This window comes from Hesperophylax consimilis, chromosome 27 (assembly GCF_061612785.1).
Source record: "Hesperophylax consimilis isolate HC1 chromosome 27, BYU_Hcon_1.0, whole genome shotgun sequence".
In the NCBI taxonomy this organism is placed as follows: Eukaryota; Metazoa; Arthropoda; class Insecta; order Trichoptera; family Limnephilidae; genus Hesperophylax; species Hesperophylax consimilis.
In genome coordinates this window covers 28,471,913-28,494,116 of record NC_142862.1, presented here as the reverse complement: position 1 = coordinate 28,494,116, position 22,204 = coordinate 28,471,913, and the positions used below count along the sequence as shown (strand labels likewise).

Genomic DNA, 22,204 nt, shown 5'->3' with positions numbered 1-22,204 from the left:
GTCATCGATTTCTCGGCACCGGTGATTAGCTGGAAACACGCCAAACGCGCGCTAACATTTTAAACAGGTGATATTTGTCAAATGAGAATTGGTTGTTTCTACGACTCGATGTCAGTTTGACAGCTCGGCTGAAGAACGATTTGACGGCCTCTTTGTTTTCTATTTCTTATATCACGAGTCTCTTAAAGATCCATATTCCCTCCTTCCTTTCCTCAAAATAACCCTTCAAATAGTATTCCCAAAGATGACAGGGCCTGCTAGAAATCGTGTGGAGTTAATGTAAAAAAAATCCTCTAACTTCAATTTCCAGCAGTTTTTAGTCCGGTTTTCAGTTTCTAAACATCCCTCTATTCCCGTAACTAGTTAGAACTAATTGGAAGTCAAGCTAGCAATACTCACAGTGCACATGATGTAGAAGCTGAGTGCAGCAGCGAGGCCCCCACACAGGGCCAGCATGGCGGCAGCCAGGGCCAGCGTGGCGCAGCCCGGGGACAGCGCCCTCTTGCCGAGCCCCCGCTCCGAGAACACCGTGCCCGACGAGTAGATGGAGCTGCTACCGCGGGAAGCCATTGCCATCCTGTCAACAGAGGTTACATTTTAGTTGAGTCAAGTTCTAGTAGGTGGGTCGTCTTCAAAATATCATTATCTAGTACATTGAGAGATGTGGGGGAACGCGAGTCAAATTTGAATTACTACAGATTTAGAAATTGCAGTGCAATATACAGAATGTCCCTTAGGCTGTGGATCAAACGAAGGATCAATCAATGTATTATTTTACTAGAATTTTCAATGTTTAAAGTTTCTTACATCTTAGAAGGTAATCAACATTTTGATTGTTTGACTTTCATCCCGCTTCGTTTGATCCGTAGCTTATGGGACACCGGACATGGGATATATAGATGTTTGAATATTCTCACCTAGGGGAAATTATGGCTGTACTTCTGTGTCCGATTATTTGCTTCTTGCTTCCTCTGCCGACTTCCAAGTCTCTGCTCCTGTCCAGGTCGATGCTTCTGTCGTGACTTCTGTTGAAACTTGGTTCCCTGCTTTTGATAAAGCTGTGCTCTCTGCTTTTAACAAAACTCGGTTCTCTACTTTTGATAAAACTGGGCTCCCTACTTTTGGTAAAGCTGTGTTCTCTAACGAAGAAATCTGGAACTGCCGGTTTCCTCATACTCAAATTCATATCAGTCAATGGAACTCCGTAATTTAGTTTTTGTTGCGCTTTTGGACTCAGAGGTGATGCGATATCTGAATGATTTCTTCTAGGCAAAGGAGGAGAAGCCAATAAGTTGGCACAACTCTTTGAAGGAGTCATTTGATGTTGTTTCGGAGTACTGGAAGCGATTCTTCTCGGAGTAGCCGGGAACGGATTGTTTCTAAAGTCAGGAGATAAAGCTCTATTTGGTGTGGTCATTTGCGAATTGTTTCTCAGAGAAGGAGAGCTTGCGCAACTTTTCATGGGGCTATTGTAATTCTTTGGTATTCTTCTAATTTGTTTTTTCGGCGTGGCTAAAAGTTCATGTAGTTTCTGCGTCGCTTCTAAAGTCTTCCTCGACATCCCGGGTGAAGTGATGTGAAATGTCGGCGGGCTGTTTGGTGGAGGTCTCAAGATTTCTTCTTCTTCATCCGAGGCAATGATTGCGTATCTGTGCATCTTTCCATTGACAGTTTTGACAATTTCCGTCGGCACGACTTCCTCCGCGAGTTCATCTTCACTCGGTGCATCCACATTATATTCCTCTGGTCCCGTTTCGACGATTCTTTTCTTAGATGGAGAATACTCATCGAAATCATCAGGGATTTCAGCGTACCTATGTTTCAACACTCTGGTACTTCCTGTAGTTCTTTCTATCATCTCTGTTTCTTCTTCTGCATTGCTATCGGAGACTTCTGTACCAGTAAACTCTTCCAATTGTTCTTCCACTTTGTGACTGCTATTCGAATTCATTTTTCTGTGAATGTAATCTTGAGCGTGTATTTTGACATGGATGGCCTTTTGTCTTCTTAAGCTACCATTTCTTTGTAAGCTCTTCGTTGCTGGGTTAGAAGTAAAAGCCTGCCTGGGTTTAGGGCCAGGCTTAGGCGGCAATTCAGGAGTATCGCTTCTATTGTTATTATTTACATATCTCAGAGGTCCATCATTCTTGCATTGAGTAATTCTCAGTGGATTGTCTGAAATATCGGTTCTGACTCTTTGGTTACTGGCATTATATTCTGCTTTGGTCTTGGGGGTAACTTTTCTTGGCGAGTTAGCGCCCAGTGGTGGAAGCCTCCTGCTCGAGGTGTCCGGCTTGCCCTTGGGAGAGGTGGTGACGCGCGGACTGACGCAGGGGGCCTGCTGAGTGAACACCACCTCGCTCTGAGCGCAGAAGGCGGGGTTGATGTAATACTTGTAGGTGATCTTTGGGGAATCCATGTTGGAGGCTTGTTGCTTAGGGCAGTCTCTATTGTTTTCTATTTGTCACAACATTTCATCACTTATAAGAGCTGCACCTGAAGCAGAATGAAAAGATTCACATGTAATAACTAGTAATGCATTGGCAACACTTCAAATTATTTTTATTACAGTTTTCCTGAAAAGATTATTAATAATATGGGTAGAAGTGAAAAAGGTATTAATTAATTAAAATTGAGAGACCGTGATTTAAAATGGATTTTTTGTGAAAACCACTTTAATTAGTACCTAAACTGGTAATAACTATCTGACATCACCTGAGTCTAGGCACTTTAATTAGTACCTAAACTGGTAATAACTATCTGACATCACCTGAGTCTAGGCACTTTAATTAGTACCTAAACTGGTAATAACTATCTGACATCACCTGAGTCTAGGCACTTTAATTAGTACCTAAACTGGTAGTAACTATCTGACATCACCTGAGTCTAGGCACTTTAATTAGTACCTAAACTGGTAATAACTATCTGACATCACCTGAGTCTAGGCACTTTAATTAGTACCTAAACTGGTAATAACTATCTGACATCACCTGAGTCTAGGCACTTTAATTAGTACCTAAACTGGTAGTAACTATCTGACATCACCTGAGTCTAGGCACTTTAATTAGTACCTAAACTGGTAGTAACTATCTGACATCACCTGAGTCTAGGCACTTTAATTAGTACCTAAACTGGTAATAACTATCTGACATCACCTGAGTCTAGGCACTTTAATTAGTACCTAAACTGGTAATAACTATCTGACATCACCTGAGTCTAGGCACTTTAATTAGTACCTAAACTGGTAATAACTATCTGACATCACCTGAGTCTAGGCACTTTAATTAGTACCTAAACTGGTAATAACTATCTGACATCACCTGAGTCTAGGCACTTTAATTAGTACCTAAACTGGTAATAACTATCTGACATCACCTGAGTCTAGGCACTTTAATTAGTACCTAAACTGGTAATAACTATCTGACATCACCTGAGTCTAGGCACTTTAATTAGTACCTAAACTGGTAATAACTATCTGACATCACCTGAGTCTAGGCACTTTAATTAGTACCTAAACTGGTAATAACTATCTGACATCACCTGAGTCTAGGCACTTTAATTAGTACCTAAACTGGTAATAACTATCTGACATCACCTGAGTCTAGGCACTTTAATTAGTACCTAAACTGGTAATAACTATCTGACATCACCTGAGTCTAGGCACTTTAATTAGTACCTAAACTGGTAATAACTATCTGACATCACCTGAGTCTAGGCACTTTAATTAGTACCTAAACTGGTAATAACTATCTGACATCACCTGAGTCTAGGCACTTTAATTAGTACCTAAACTGGTAATAACTATCTGACATCACCTGAGTCTAGGCACTTTAATTAGTACCTAAACTGGTAATAACTATCTGACATCACCTGAGTCTAGGCACTTTAATTAGTACCTAAACTGGTAATAACTATCTGACATCACCTGAGTCTAGGCACTTTAATTAGTACCTAAACTGGTAGTAACTATCTGACATCACCTGAGTCTAGGCACTTTAATTAGTACCTAAACTGGTAATAACTATCTGACATCACCTGAGTCTAGGCACTTTAATTAGTACCTAAACTGGTAATAACTATCTGACATCACCTGAGTCTAGGCACTTTAATTAGTACCTAAACTGGTAGTAACTATCTGACATCACCTGAGTCTAGGCACTTTAATTAGTACCTAAACTGGTAGTAACTATCTGACATCACCTGAGTCTAGGCACTTTAATTAGTACCTAAACTGGTAATAACTATCTGACATCACCTGAGTCTAGGCATTTTATATAGCTACCTTTTTTTTGAACAACTTAAAAAAATAGGTACATACAATAATAAGTAGATATGTATTTTGAAGCTACATATTACATTACGATAGAAATGACCTTGATAGCTGAAAATGACCATGTTAAAGTGTCTGCTCAGAAAATTCTCATTTCTGAGCACAAACTGCCTCCTGTTTTATGTTATGTTTTAGTTTTAATATTCGTGTTTTGTCCTGTCCTACTGTTATTGTTATTCTAAGTTTTGTCATCACTTTGTATAAACAGTGTATTTAGTGTTATAATATTAGATCTGTATTGGGTAAGGCACACTGTAGGAATAATTTTAAGAACCATTAATACTGAATTATCATTTTTTTTAAAGTTTGTTATACGAGTAGTTAAGCGCAATTGAAGTGAAATGACACTAAACTGCGCTATATAAATTCCATGTTATTATTATTATTGGCTGAAAAGTTTTGCATTGACTAAGAATTTCCAGACGGAAATGCTGTAGGTATTTAATAAATTTATTGGTGCCGGAGTTCACGCTTCGAGAGCTTTTTAGCTTCAGTCGGAACAAAATAGTTCTCCTGGTCAAGGTTTGCCATTTTGTGACAATAAGCTTTATTTGTACTGGGTTTTTACGGATGATACTTCCGTGATAACAGTCTAGTAATAAAAAAAACTCACTTAATACACAATATGTACAACAAAAATCTACCCAGACATAGGATACATTTGTTTGCATACATGTAAATAAAAAATAAAAAATAAAAATATAAAATTATATAAAAGCTCACTCCAATGACAAATAGTGCAAAGAGACACAAGAGGCAAAAGAGACAGAGATAGAGACACAAGTGATACATGATTGTATTATTACACATGTGTGTATGTATGTGTATGTGTGTATGTATGTATGTGTGCATATATGTGTACACATTTATGTATGTAGGTGCATACATGTACATTATTTTATACTTAAGGTGTTCTTGTTGGGTGTAAATATATAAATATATCTTTATACTGTGAAGCATATTATCCATTATGTTATCAATGTTGTGTTTGTTTGTTACTAGTGATAGTATCAACCATGTTAAATGTAATTGTATTTGCGAGAGCTTTGATATGAATCACAGTTGACAAACCTAACAAAAAAGAAAATGTCTACTTCAGCACACTCTATTTTATTATATTTTTGAATTTATTCTGTTGAAACGTTCTATGGCTTATTAAATAATGGGTATTAGGAACACTGATTTCAATATTACTAAGACATAATGTAGTGTCAAGATGGCCGTGAATTATTTTGTGCAAACATAGGTATTAGATCAGTTAGTTGCTTTCTAATTTTAAGTGTATTAATCTTGAAGTATTCAGGACGTACGTCGTATGATCTAAGATGGTAATGAAGGCCATATTTGAAAAATAACAGTCTTTTTTTAACCGATTCTAATGTGGATTCCAAAGAGTGCTTCCATATTCAAGTTTATCTCTAATGAAAGCATTGCACAGGGTTAGGATTGATTGAGGGTCTTCGAAGGGTTTATATATTCTGTGAATAAATCCCAGTCATCTTTATAATACGTTATAGTTTCTTATAAAGTGGTAATTAAAGTGTACAAGAAAAACACCATCTGAGAGCGATTTTTAATTCTTTAGCTATTTTTGCCTTCTATTTTTAATTGCATATTGTCCGTTTATAATATTAAAATGTGAAAGAGTCTTTCATTTGCTGTAAAAAACGGTATTTCATTTTAGGCTACATTGAAAACGTTGAAATATAATGACATGCGGGTATATTTGGCAACATGACATATTATATGATTTGTAGTATGCAGATTCCTATGCTACGTGTGATGCGCTTTTCAAGGTGGAAGCAACGTGAGAAGATCTGAATTTATATTTCAATTAAATTATTTATTCTTTTTAAAAACATTTTACAATAATAATAATACCTAGTTCATTCCAGAATGTATGCAGGGGTAGTGAAAGGCAATACATTCTATATTTTGAAATAACAAAAAAGAAATCAGACAAATAAATTAGACGAATAAACAATTCATAGATAGGCACAAAAAAATGCGGAAAATTAGTGATAAAAGTTGAACACAAAAATGTATGCAAGCAGCCAAAAATGTCAGTGCGATTACAGATATGTACTGCGTTCACGAACATTATTTAACCCTGTACATAACCTGGGGTATTACAAACAAACGTGTTTTAAATATTACACAACTTTACAAGACATTTTAAAGATTTTATAAAACTTAAGAGGAAGCTACAAGCCAAAAATGTGTATATTCTTGGTATACCTTATATTGTAGGTAATATGCATTAAAATTGCTTGACAAACGGAGTCTGTAAAACGTCCGATTTCAAGCACAACCCTGGTTTTATTCATTTTGTGAATATTTTTTTAAGAAAGCAATAAAGTTAATCAAGTGAAACTGTCACAGATAATCTCAGCTATAATACTGTATTTTGAAGTTGTTTCCATTACGCGTTCATATATTTCTATTGAAACAAAATATTTTTTAGTAGTTTACATTTATATTTTTTATTGAGTAATTTTTTTGTTATTTGTATTCTACTTAAGCTAAACGATAGGAAAACCTTCAATTTATCCAAAGCAAATTTTTTGGTATTCATAATGTACACCAATTCGTTGTAAAGATTGATCAAAATAGTGATTTAGCATTAAACTTAGCCAATGTGTACATTCCTTCTGACCCGTGCTGGTTGATTCCGAGCATACGCAAGAGAAAGTCAGTCAGTACGAGTATATTTCCTCAATGCATTAGCAGAACGAACCACCGACCCCAAGAAGCGGAGTTGCAGTTGGTGGCCGGAACCACGCTCCGGGGGACACCCTCTCTCTAGCACACTGCAAGGAGCAAGGACCAGCAACACAGGATTCATACTAACTAACTTGAATACAACTGAAGAGAACCTGAACAGAAAAGAGACCTACTACCATACTCAAATAATATATTCACTCGAGTAAGTCAGAGTATTTTCTCTGCTTTTTTACGGTCGAAAAAATTAAAGAAAAAGTTATTGTTTTTATTTTCACGTTTATTCATTTACTGGGGCAATTGAAGCCAGATTAAAGTAAGCGTCTCCCGGGCTGGTCGTATTGTAGATTGTTGAATACAGTACATAACTGCTGACCATGTACACATCGCAAGTGGGCACAAATGTTGAATTTGGTCGCCACCTCCAGTCTGGAGCCCAAAAATACTTGAAAAAACCCTTTATAACAGAAACGGGCGGTCCGTTTGATAGATTTCTTTATCTCAACAAACGGATTGCAAATTTTAGAGCACTGGCGTCAGGTGGGAATGCTGTCCTACTGGTATTTTAATATAAGATGCTCCCAGGAACTAGCATCATTGATTCTTTCGGGATCGGTGCATAGTCGGGAAACACACCAGCGCGCACTATATTTGTGTTGCTATCCTACAACATGGTTCTCATGTCATGCTAAATCCTTTTTCTCCTCAAAAAACCCTCCACACACCATCCCCGAAGATGATATAATAATTATCAAATTTTAAATAATTTTCCTTAGGGCGTCCTGTGTGGAGTTAATGTAAAAAATATTGTTTTAACATTTTTAGTGCTACAGAAACATACAATTTAATATTCCACACGTTTAAAAATACCCCATTGTTACTGTACGCCTAGCCTACAGCATACAGCCTACACAGCTTATACAGAGAAGAGCACCTGACTAAATAATATACAGGGTGTATCGGCACGTACCCGACAAATTTTAACCAGCGATTACTGAGCATAGGTATATGGAGTAAAAAATGTTATGGCCACTTTGCTGTTTGGTAACGTTTTTTTTTAATAAAAAAATATTATTCATATTTTCACCACATGTCACCACTGTTTTATCCTTTGTCAAAGTTTGAAAACCCATCTGGCAATATTTTATTCGAGTTTCGTTGAATAATATACGTATGTACCTACATTGGCGCGCTTTTACAATCACAACAAAATGGCACGGCACCATTCGTCTCATTTTTAACTATTATTATTTAGTGTGTACGAAAGAGCGAATACGCTTTTCGACATACTTGCTAATAACAGCTGTTGAACACGAGAAGCAATGCCAATGACAGCGAGGGAGCGAGGAAATTTTTTAGTTTTTTGTTTTTAATTGAAAAAAAAATGTTACCGGACAGCAAAGTGCCCATAACATTTTTTACTCCAAATGTGCTAAGGAATAGCTGGTTAAAGTTTGGCGGGTACGTGCCGATACACCCTGTATTAGATATGTTTACATTGTACAGACAGGGGCGCTCTTGTGAGGGCGCGGATTCTTAGAATGATAAGATTCAGCAAACAACCAAGTTACAAGTTACAGTAAATAAGATACAGCAACTAACTAATATACAAGTTACACTTACTAAATATTGCCGTTTTGCTATTGACAAACCGCGACGTTGAAACGATACAAAGGTTTTAGGGTATGTGTACTTTGTTCCGAGTACCTATGCAGGTATTCCAATAAATGTGCAAATGCAAAGTGACCTCATGGTCTTACGATCCTTGACTACGAAGCCGAAAGTCGTGTTTTATTTGATTAATTTGTGTAATTTTACAATAGGCCACTTGCATCATATTTTTTAATTTTTTTTCTGGTTAAGGAAAATATTCTAAGACATTCTGTATTATTATTATTTTTTTAATCGTATTTTTGAAACCCTGGGGATTTTTTGAAAATTTCAATCCGAAAAATCAGACCTTTTTTTATAAACCGGAAAGACGGGACATAATTTTATAGGTGAGAAAAAACAATGATTACATAGCCATACATCTCATAAATATTTTTTTCCTTGATCCATCTTATTGATCATAAATCATTATAATGTACAACGTCTATATTAATAAATCCAATGTAATATACTTGTACTTGTAAATTATAATAATAATAAGAATATTATAAAATTTAATTTTGATAAAATCAGCACCATAACCATTATACCTCTAAAACACGTACCGACATCTAAAGTGTACGGGGTTCTCTTCACATCTGTCAAAAATTCAAACCAAATGAAAAGTTCGCAGAGAACAAACAATAAATCTAGTGAACGAATTCCAAAATTTGCCTGAAACAAAGTGATGCCATATAAAAAAATTAAATCAGTGTGGAATTTTACAAAATTAATAGGAACATTTTCAGTAGACGGGACATTTTCATGTAGTGACGACACGGGCCCAAATAATGGATTTATTTATTTAAAAATAAAAATAAATGTACATTTCTACAAAATTTTACTAACATTTTCGTAATCTTAGTAAAAAGATCTATCCACACGATTTTTTCCAAGTCGTTATGAAATCCATGCAAGTGGCCTATTATTTATTCATTAAAAAATCTATCTTCTATGTATGTATTTATATAAAGAAGAGTGTCTGTGCGGGCGGGCGGTATTGTTTTAATATACAAATGTCTGATTTTATTCCGAGTAGGGTGATAGGTAGGGTTTATCAGGTTTTAGCGGCGGATGCATCTGCCCGCCAGCTGCGTAGCGGGCTGGATCAGGAGAGGTCGGCTGAGGGAGACCCTTTGACATCTCCAATCGCACTCTCTCGACGAGGGATGGATTCGTCCGTCACTCTCTACTGACACAGATCCCTAATTCCTAGCCAACTTTTTCCTTTCCAAAACTTAATCTCCTTCATATACTTAAAAAGACCCTCCCCATAGCATCCTCAAAGATGACATCGGCCCTGAGGGAAGTTATTTTCCTCAGGATCTCCTGTGTGGAATTAATGTAAAAAATCTCACAGTAACTCCCTGATGGAAAACCATTCGGAACCGTAACGTCGGCGTTGCTTGAATTGGATTTAGCCGTGTTTAGTGACCAGATCCTCGCTTCACCTCCTTCACATCCCTAATTCTAACGTAGGCATTTTGGGGTGCTGATTACGAAACCAAGTTTAGCTAACCGTTTATACCGTTTAGGCACAATTGCTGGTTGAAGTTTGGGGAAAGCTTGGTTTACCTGTTACCTGTTAGCGCGGCTTAAACAACAAGAAACCATAATGTACACTCCGCCCTAAGCCAAACTAAGAGTTAGGCGTTAGGTATTATCAGAGCCTTGGCTCCCTGGATCCTGGCGCCTTGGCAAGTTAGCGCCCGGAGGGAACCGCTCCAATTGCGTCCTCACAGGGCCGGCCCTGAATGCACTCAAATTATATCTGTCTTCCGTCGAAGTTAGTAAACCTTTTCTTTGTGCAAATAAAGTTTCGTCTGTAATATTACGAATAAAATGCCTTGACTAAAGGGCTTGATCTCATGTTGTGGACATATAGAATGGAAAAACTTGTGATCACCCAAAATATAAAATATTTTATGCAAATTATTTTAGAAAAGAATAATGTTTTGAAGTTGATAGTTTATGAGTTATAAAAAAAAAAAAAACTTTAATTCCAACCATTTTTTTTGCTGTCGGAAGGATTCGTAATTATCACCACAAAAACATAAATGAGGAAAAACAGAACTAGCCTAAAATTTGGATGTGATTTTTAGATTTTCACGGCCAATAATAGTTATTTATTTTATTTGCCACGATGATGGACACTGTAATGCTGTGCGAAACGTTGGCTAAAGAAGGAGGTAGCCTAGAATTTGTCTCGACTATAAATGTGTATAAAATTTGAACACCCGCCGACCACGGCAGGAACATTAACATGAAATAACAGATAGAATCCACAGCTGCCGCAGTCTGTAGTAAAACGATAAATTCTTTATAATTAATAAATTCCTGCGAGTAGGTGTAATATAGAATATAGAGTCTGACCATTCTTTGCTTACATTTCAAATACAGAACCGTGTTTCATCCACAGAGCTTGCAATTAGAGGTGCTAATAATAATAATAATAGACCCAATATAGTCATGACAAAATTTAAAAAAAAACTTATATCATTGATGTCGCTATTCCAAATTCCTGTAATATTCAAAAATCTGTTAATGAAAAAATATGAAAATACACAGATTTAGGAAATGAGATAAAAAGAATTTGGCATTCTCAGACTATAAAAATATTAGCATGACATGCTGTTATTGACACATTGTGTTATTTCGGTTACTGGCATTATACCTAGCTCTTCTCATTCAAAATTTAGGCGTATTAGATCTATCAAAAAATTTATTTATAAAAATGCAAAAATCAGTCATTTTAAATACATGTAGGATTACGAAAGATTTTTTAAATATTTATGTTGAGGGATCAGTAGGATTTATAGGCCCTGTTAGAAGTTCTACCGAGCCGAACCCTCTGATATGAAAATATCTGGAGTCGGTGAATTATTTTCCCATTTGATCTCTGGTGAGTTGACGTGTTGTTCTTGTATTGTTTTGTATTTATTTTGCTTATATAATGCACTTGCATAATGTTGATTGACTAGATGATCATTTGTGGAAAAGTGTGTGGAAGGGTTTAGCTTTTCCTGTGGGGAAGATTTGACCCGGACATAAAGTCGGAAATTAAATAATTTCTTAAAAAAATGAAAAAAAAATTGCAACTATAAACATGTAAATAGATAGAATACATAACAATTGGTTAAGGATAAATTGAGGATTCTCATTACCTGCCTCACTAGGCTAGTAGTAAGGCTAGCGGCTAGCGGCTATCCTGTGTTGAGGCTTTAATAGTTAGTTTAAGTACTTGTGAGTATACCTACACTTATATTATAATATAAACACTCAATTTTCTTAACATCTCATCGAAACGTGTTCCACTACTAGAACGTGATAAGCGGTGAGGGTAGACCGGATTCGGTAGTATTACTTAGAGCGTTGAGAGCTTTGGAGGCCAAATCATCCAAATACTATTATGGTGCTGCCACACGCAAAGCTCACATCAAAAGTTAATGTACAGCGCATCATCTTTTCTACCGACACACGACGCTATCAAATATTTCTTCCTATGGTAGGAGAGGGGGTCAGTTGAATTCGAGAGCGGCCGAGGAACATAATTTCATCTGTCAAAGTGACAACTTTACTTACTGACAGCTTGAGCACGTTTTCGAAATGGATGATACTTGTCGCCTATTGCTGGATCTGTTGGACAGCTCATCCTCAGATGATGATGCCGCCAACTATATAATTATAAATGCTATTTATAAACTTTTTAGATTTTAAACAATCTGCGCGTAAATAGCGCATTTTCACATAACCTGACATAACCTCTCCGTCGAATCAGAAAATTCGCAGTTCGCACGCCGATCGACGAAAGCGACATATAATAAATTATTGTAAAATAAGCTCAACTTTCGTCCAAGCCGTCCAACTTTTATCAAAAAACCGAATGATATTACCATATAAACATACTGAGATTAAAAATATGATTAATTTTGAAAGGGCGAAAATTTGTTTACTTCAAATTCAAATATTGATTATATTTATATTTTAAATATATGTTAAGTATGTTTGCCAAATAAAGTTTTTTTTTATGTTTCTAAATTTACTAGCACACATGACGATATGAGCTAACATAATAAATAAGAAATGCATTATTAGGCTGCTTATGTCATGGCTGTCAAAGGGAACACGGAACTTAGTTGGTAGCTCCGTAATTAAAATGACCCCCTCTCCTTTTTACGGCGGAGAGGGGGACGCATAACTTTTCAAATATCGCGTCGGGAGCGGTTACGTAAAATAAATTCGGTTAGCGAAGTTCAGAACCACACTTATAGCGCGTTATCTTTTTACGTGTGTCGGGTCTGTATGGGATTGTATGGCGAGCGCTATTGTGCTTTATATTATCTGTTGATGTGAGCTTTGCGTGTGGCAGCACCATTATTATTATTTGATCCTTTTGTTGAGAATTGTTGACAGCTTTGCGAATTGACTGCACAGCTGTAGTGATGGGTAGGAAGCGGGACACGATATCAGAATGAGTTAGTTTGTGTGAGGGAGTCAACACTATACAGCTGCTGTTGTGTAGGTACCTACCGTACCTGCTCAGCTGCTAATGACTTTACTAATAATGTCCAGTGGGCACTTTGGGCACGAGAGACAGAGGAGTAAGTAATTGTCCATCTGCCGACAGACAGTTGCTTGTAAGAAACATCAATTATAATTGAATGTAAAGTTCAGCCACATTACGTTTTTACGATTAATTTATTCTTTTTCATAATGCATTAAGGCGAAGCTTAATGCCAAATCACTATTTTGTCTCATCTTAATAACGAATTGGTGTACATTATGAATACCAAAAATATGCTTTAGATAAATTGAAGGTTTTCCTATCGTTTCGCTTAAAATAAATTACTCAATAAAAAATATAAATGTAAACTACTAAAAAAAAAAATTTTTTTCAACAGAAATGTATGAACGCGTAAAGGAAATAACTTAAAAAAATACAATATTATAGCTAAGATTATCTGTAACAGTTTCACTTGATTAACTTTTTTGCTTTCTTATAAAATTATTACTTATTTACAAAATAAATAAAAAACAGTTTTGTGCTTGAAATCGAACGTTTCTAGACTCCGTTTGTCAAACGATTTTAATGCCTATTCCCTACAATATAAGGTATACCAAGAATATACATATTTATGGCTTGTAGCTTCCTCTTAATAGTGGTGCTTGGAATTATAACATTAAATATACCCAGTGTCTGGAAACTCGTAGTATAAACGAGAAACTGATCACATAGAGAACCCAAAAAAGTTTTTTTTTCGATCTGAACATTTATATTATTATTATATTTTCACTTTTTTTGAAAACTAAAGCGTTAAAAAAACTTTTGGAGCCAGGTGCACGCTCCAAAGTATTAAAAAAACATTAAACAGCATTGAGGTATTATACATTATACTTAGATAAGACATGAAGCGAAAAAATAGTTTCCGCTTTTTTACCTCCAACTGACCTCCAACTCTCCGAACGCTCTTTGCGGACTACGTGCACCGCTTATCGTGTTCATTGGAGTTATTGGAGCTTATCGCGTTTATTCGCGTTCAGTTCACTATTGAGTGGAACAAATTTCGAAGAGATATTAGTATGCAGTATCGCCCCTAATTTTAGCTCATATTAACATCCTAACGAGCGATTTTTAAAAATTCGGACTCGATTTACTCGAAAACGAATGCCCAAACCAAAAATACTTAACTCCAACTGTGATGTAGATTGTCCAGTTTCCCGCTTGTACTACAAGTTTTCAGACACCGTCAAAAAGTTAGTTTTATTTCCTAACCTTTCTCTTTCCATCTTCTTCAGCCTCACAGTATAGGTGCCTACTCAAATTGGGGATGTTATAGTCCTACTGGCTCCGGGCAGATGGGACCAGGGTGTGGTATTCACAAAAATAAGTTATTTCTAATTCACATTCAATTCAAATCACCTGCTATGATAATATGTACACATCCAGCGTGTATCAGAACGTACCCGACTAAGGCAGTTGTCCCACGGGTCGGTAAGCAATCGACATAAACCAAATGCTGTAAGACCCTGCGCAGAAAAATTCCACAATAAACTGTGCTGCAGACCGTTAACTTACTGTAACGAACTTAAGAGGAAGCTACAAGCCAAAATTGTGTTTATTCTTGGTATACCTTATATCGTAGGTAATATGCATTAAAATCGCTTGACAAACGGATTCTAGAAACGTTCGATTTCAAGCAAAAAACTGGTTTTTACTTAATTTGTTAATAATTTTATAAGAAAGCAAAAAAGTTAATCAAGTGAAACTGTCACAGATATTCTTAGCTATAAAACTGTATTTTTTAAAAGTTGTTTTCCTTTACGCGTTCATACATTTCTATTGAAAATTTTTTTTTTTTTTTAGTAGTTTACATTTATACCTTTTATTGAGTAATTTGTTTATTTATTTATATTCTACTCAAGCGAAAAGCGATAGGAAAACCTTCAATTTAACTAAAGCATATTTTTTGGTTTTCATAATGTACACCAATTCGTTATATAGATTAATCAAAGTAGTGATTTGGCATTAAGCTTCGCTTTAACTTTCTGGGTTTTGAAGCATTCATTTTATGTCAACCGTTCCCGTGGGACGTTGGGCTAACAAGCAATTCCTAAACTTATTTAAAAGTAAAATAAATTGACTACTCATTGACCCAAGCTATGGAACGATTTACCGGTCTCTATGTTTCCTACCTCCTACAATATCTTGTAAAGACCCATGTTCACTCCTTCCCCTCCTCAAAAGGAGAATATATGACGCGAATGTAATGACACCCGAAGAAGACATGACACGATCAAGTGAACCAAACACGCACTTAAGTCGCGCCATGTCAAGAGTCATAATAACAGATTAGTATGCGTGAGACGATGTTTGCATTCAAAATTCAAAAAATTACACGGTTCAAGGACAAACCAATAAATATGTTGTTGTCAAAAAGTTACATTATCATGAATTTTATGAAACGGTAACCTTTAAATTGCGCCAAACGCAATAACGTTTCAACATCTCATTTCGACAGCATTCAGTCTACTTTCATCTTATTGTTGTACGCACAAACGCCTCAAGAATCTCATTTCTACAGCTACTCAGCTATTCAGTGCAGGGCCAAGGAGCCAAGGAGCCAAGGAGCCAAGGAGCCAAGGAGCCAAGCAACCAAGGAGTTGATAATAACACAACACCTAATACAGTCCAGGACCAGCCCTACCACCACTCCGTTGTATCCTTGTAATATTTACGTAACACGTCAAAAGACGGTTAAAAACCAGTACAAACCACCACAGAAGATGGTATAATTTCTAGCCAACAAAAATAAACTCAGTAAAACAATTATATTAAAAATATTACAATCAATCAACTTACTTTTTAATAATTGTAAAATTCCAAACAACGTAGTATGTAGTATTTAACTTCACAAACACTTCCAAACCCCTATCAACACATTCACCCTTCAAAATGACCGTTATTTTGAACACATAATAATAATAAAGCACAATATAATTATGTATCTATTTACGTATTATTTCGCGTACAATATTTATTAAAACCGGGAACTTTTTTGGCAATTATTTTTGCAAACTCAACGATATTTTGGTTATTTATAATTCCGATGGTAAAGGTGCTTGTTACGAGAGAGTTCCAACTGCTAACAGCCAACTGCCGCAATATTCTATAAAGTGTTATGGGGAGTAATGTGGAAGGTAAAAGGTATCGCGGTCCTTTGATAGCTAGGGGGGTCGGATGTCGGAAGTGTAGGGGCGGCTCGTGCTTTCAAACTGTTGCTTTTCTTTGTTTATTTCAATGCCCGACAGCTGCTGGTTCATTTCTAAAGATGCCAGGTATACGATTACTTACATCTTCAATATTGTTTCGCCTGTGATCGTTTTTTTTTTATTTCATTTAATTTAAAAATATTTTATTAATATTTATACTAATATATCTGTGAATTTCAATTGTATCTCTAACAAGGTATGCTCGATGCGTTTTTGGTCTTCCCAGGACTTAAGGAGTAAATCCAAAGTAATGACCGGTTTTATAGAGACGACAGAGTTAAGTTTAACAGTTCTGGGAATACGGTACTTGACGGCTACACCAAAATGGAACGCTGAAAACCACATTAATTTCAACTTAAGAGTTCCTACTCGTCACACTAGGTATAATAACCTGTTTTAATTACTGACAATTATGAAAAAAATTCCCTAACTAGGGAATTTTTTTATTTTATTATTCTTACATTTTATAACTAACTAGTGGACCCCATAAGGCTTCGATATTGCTAATGTCTTTCTCGAGCGTCTCCGACTTCTTCCACTATTCACCACTGTATACCACAATGTTACTGTTAAAAACTACATTACATCGACTTTAATTCCAATCCGTATCTTATTCCGCTGCAGAGGTATTGTGTTAAGTATTCCTCGGGCGTCCCCGTCTTCTTTTACCATACCTATATACCCATATCAAACTACTCTCTAAACACTCCAGCACTAATAAGAACAAACGTTGAAATTTTCAGCGATATCGGTCGACTACTTTTCGAGTTTTGCGAACACAATCATACACAGGTTGATTTTTTCAGTTTATATAATATTCACAATTGTAAAATGTTAATTTCCCAAATATATAATCACCTACCGCCCCTGCGATATGTCCGGGTAACTATGTACTCGTATGTAGGTACAAACTCCCCACCACTGCCTATTTGACTACAAAGAATACAGTTGACTCGTGCCATGCAGCTGCTGTTCGCTGCTGCCCTGCCCTTCCCCTCGCCCTTCTCCTTCTCTCTGCATACCCCGGCCCCTCTGCAGTCTGAGTCTACTCTAGACACTAGACACGTGCTATCGCAATCTTTCTTATCTTGCGAATACCAAATATTTGTTTGCGAATATTATATTTTCCATTGAAATCTGTGACTCAAACCTTGTTCCTAGGTATTTGGTGCCGATATCTTTAGTCTGTCCTGTAACTAACTAACCTACCCATCACGAGGATCGCCAAGCAACTCGGTCTTGGCACACACTCCTTGCTTTATTCACATTCATACATCGTCTCATACATACCTTTCTAACTCTTGACATCGCCGTATAAAGATTTTTTTAAAATGCAAAACACTTCTGCTGCCTGTCTGGAGCCAGTGAGAATATGGCATCCACAATTAGGGTATGTTGTGAGGGTGAAGATAGTGGGGAGGGAAAGGAGATAAGGAAGATGAAGGTGAGGAGGTACGAAGCTATTGAGATCTGGTCAATAAACACGGTCAAAGTCATTTAAAGCACCATTTCAATTCTGAATGGTGGGCTTAAACAAGGGCGATTCTGAGAGTATATTACTTCTTCTTGAGAGGATAAAATGATTAATTTGTGAAATAACACAAATCAATTTAATAAAATTTACTTGCGCACACCGGGATTTGAACCCGCTAGATCCGGATTGCTGATCAAAAGCCTTACCCCTCGACCACAGAGGTCGACAGGGGATGTCACTTTCATATTAATAGGTTTCCTGATAAACTTTGGTCGAGCGGTTGAGATTTGGATTCCAGATCACGGCGTGCGCAAGTAAATTTTATATTAATATTATATAGGTTTTATGTACTCATATATATTATAGTATATTTGCGGTACGTTCCAGAGAGGTAGATAAGAAGTTACCATCGCCCTGGTGAAATACCAACACTTAGAGTCAAAACGTTGCTTGAAATGGCTTTAGCTATTCTTTCATAGATGTACAAACTCCCCAATTGGAGATGCCATAGTCGCGCACTGGCTCTTGCGCAGTTGTCAGTTGTCCCATGTGTTATTCATTAAAAATAAGAAGGTTACTTACCTACCAAAGAGTATCTAATCTTATCTTATACCATATTTTATTACACGATAAAGAGGATAATATTCTCCATGAAAAATTTTGGCAGTTCTGTTCAGCACCTACCCTCACATATGGCCACACTGAGCCAGGCATGGTGATAGAGCACGTGCTCAGTTTTCAGCAGATGAGTTATTTACTATTTGCCTTTCACCATTGTTTGGATAATAACGGCCTACAGCAGCTGTTGGCGCGAAAATAGACGGCAGTTCTGGGTACTACCAAATACGCGCCGTTTGTAATAAAGTGACAGGCGCTGCAAAAAGCAAGGAATCAACATTAAATTAAATAAAACATAGTTGAGTACGTAACAGATAATGAAGTCTTATAGGTAATAAAATGGGTCTATTGATAACCGTTCTGCTATGAAGGTCGTCAACATTACCATGGCGTATTCAGTTCAGTAAAGTAGGCGTTTTTGCTATTCCGAGTCGCTGCAACCAAACGCCTTTCATTCTACAAATCACATAGCGATTGTGCCAGGCAGTTTGCGGATTTCAAACTTCAAGGCGTAGGGTAGTTGTTTCCGTTATTTTGTTGATAACATACTTATTATTTATTTATTAATTTCTTAAACAATTACAAATTAGGGTTTAATGCATAGAAGAAATTAGGTAAATACATACATACAGGATTTTCCAATAAGAGGTGTTATTTTGATATTCAATCGTAAAAGATCAATGGTTTCGTTGCTTGTGTGGCACGTAACGCCGTCTTGTTGAAAGTAAACGTTGTCCAGATCAATACCATTCAATTCCGGACATAAAAAAATCATTACTCAGCTCTCGATAGCGCAATTCATTCACCGTAACTGTTGCTCCGTTGCTCCAGCCTCATTTTCAAAAAAGTAAGGTCCAATGACTCCACCGGACCATAAACCGCACCAAACAGTCACACGTTGAAGATAAATAGGCTTTTCAACAATAACTCTTGGGTTTTCCGAGCCCCAGATGCGACAATTTTGCTTGTTGACGAAGCCACCGAGGTGGAAATGGGCCTCATCACTCAAGATGATTTGCATTTGATTCACTCAAGTAAATTTTAATCATTTCAATGCGTTGTTGAAGCGTGTATCGTTCCATTTTTATTAATAGCGTAGTTTCTACTTGTCAAATGTGAAAAAATGACAGCTTTAAAAGTAACATCTACCGAAATAGCGGGCTATTCAAAATAACACCTCTTATTGGAAAACTCTGTATTATAACAAATTCACACTCATTCAATTGTCCACGGCTCCAAAGAGGATTGTGTGTTGGAATTATTTTTCATCAATCGGATCATTTCGATAATAAAAGTATTCGATTGAATTTCATTCGATACAAATTTTGATTCATAGAAAACTAGAGATCCCAATAGTACCCAGCGTTGCTCAAATTTTCTCTACTTTTAATAAATATAATTACCATTATTATATATGTATAAACCTTCCGGAAGAAATTCTCTAAATTATAGTGAAAACCCTATCAAACTCTGTTGCATAGTTTAGAAGAATTACGCGCACAAACAGACAGATAGTGGCTTTGTTTTATACTATTTAACGATGTATCTGCTCTGATGATGGGAAAAATAATTTGAAAAATCTCAATCATTCATTTTTCATAAGAATCACGTTTTCAGGAAATTTTAATAATGAAATAAACAATAAACAAGATTAAAAAATACTGTGTTTCGAGAACAGCTATAAAATGAATTATTCATTTTTATAATTTGTTTTAAAAAATGGATAGATCTATACACTCGCTGGCATACAGAAACAGTTTCGAAAATTTTGTAATTTGTGAAATTCCGCAAATTACGAAAAATAATAAAAAAAATATTTAAAAAATGTTTAAATTTTTTTTTCATTCCTATACTTTTTTCTGTAACAATAGAGTTTGGTGATATATTGAATCCAAACAAATTCGTTTACGATTGAATGGTGGTTTATAGTTCTATCAAGATGCATCTCTTCCCCTTGGTAATAGGCAGAGAAGATCCACCGTCACACGAACCTTACTTCTTTTACATAGTGATATACGCATCATGGCTTGGCCTATTTCAGCATATGAGCGATATGCTGAAATAGGCCAAGCCTGTCTATTACAGGATTCATGCACAACTGTATCGAAACTAACTAAAGGCGAAGCTTAATGCCAAAGCACTATTTGGATTAATCTTTATAGCGAATTGGTGGACATTATGATCACCAAAAATATGCTTTTAGATAAATTGAAGGTTTTCCTATCGCTTCGCTTGAGTAAAATACAAATAAAAATATAAATTACTCAATAGAAAATATAAATGCAAACTACTAAAAAAAATAGTATTTTAGCTATGATTATCTGTGACAGTTTTACTAGATTAACTTTTTTGCTTTCTTATAAAATTACAAAATAAATAAAAACCAGATTTTTGCTTGAAATCGAACGTCTCTAGACTCCGTTTGTCAAGCGATTTTAATGCCTTTTACCTACGATATAAGGTATACCAAGAATATACACATTTTTGGCTTGTAGCTTCCCCTTTTACGTATATATCATTATCCGTAGTTTGTTTTATTGTTTTGAATATGTGCATTCGAAAACTGTATTTCTTTAATTGTTTATAATTATTATATATTTTTTGTCATTTGAAATATATTGAGTAGGTGCAAATAATAATTCTACATTTAACTTGATGGAATTATTGGTTTTAACGGATGTTTATTTTTTATACTTTAATGGACGTTGTTTGTTTCCTAAATAAATACATATCTTCGGTGGCTTTTAATTTAACACTTTCCCAGTTTTTCTCTTATTTTTAGAGACGTGTCATTTGGGTAGTGAAAAAATTTGACGGTGTATTGACTGAAAATAGTCGTTATAAGTGTAGTAAATAATACTGGCCATAGTACAGTACCTTGGGGGATACCAACATCTGAAATTTCTTCATCACTACCAAGTGTTGTTAATTATAACAACTTGGGGTCGTTTTTTTTTAGAAAGGTTTTATTCCACTGCGTAAAGATACTATTTAATTTCTTCAATCGTTTCTAGTAACAAATGCTGTCGAACGCTTTCCTGAGATCCATAAATCCTTTATCTATATTGAATCATCGTAGACAATTGAAGTTAATTTTGCTATTGCACCTTGCGTGCTGAGCTCTCTTTTAGGAATCTATAATGTAGTTTGTTACAATTTTCAAAAAATGACATCTAATTTTACTCCAAATATGCTTAGTGTCGCCGGTTAAAATCCTTCGGGTACGTATTGTTACACCCGTATATAGACTGCTCTAAGGAAAATAGCAGTAAGTAATATTAAAATGTTACTTAAAGGTAATTTTGCAGGAGGATCACTTTAATATTTAAAATCTTGTTATTTGCTCAGGAGTTTTATTTTATTATTGAATATATATTTATTTTGTAATAACAATTGATTTATTTATTTTATTGATACATGATTTAGAGAGTACATGTGGTTTTTGTGATATTTCACCCTCCATGCTAGGGATGACCCTGTGTTATGGCGGGTGAATTTTACAGTTTGCGGACATAGAATCTATACATTACTATAGTATAAAATAGAGAAATAAGAAAAATGATGTATAGCTAGTTTGGGTTGCAAGAAGAGGATGGAGAATTTAGAGAATTATAAGAAAATGAAAAATTTGAGAAATTATT

At 35.8% G+C, this 22,204-nt stretch overlaps 1 protein-coding gene across 1 annotated transcript in view; it reads right to left on the bottom strand.

Moving 5' to 3' along the window:
- Positions 1-22,204, bottom strand: part of spdo (sanpodo) — a 30,426-nt gene that overhangs the window by 2,184 nt on the left and 6,038 nt on the right. Inside the window, exons 2-3 of the mRNA XM_089647905.1 lie at positions 918-2,496; positions 400-577 (exon numbers count right to left, since the gene is read on the bottom strand). Coding sequence (XP_089504031.1) covers positions 400-577; positions 918-2,419 — 1,680 coding nt within the window. The 5' untranslated portion in view covers positions 2,420-2,496. The remainder of the gene's footprint in view (positions 1-399; positions 578-917; positions 2,497-22,204) is intronic.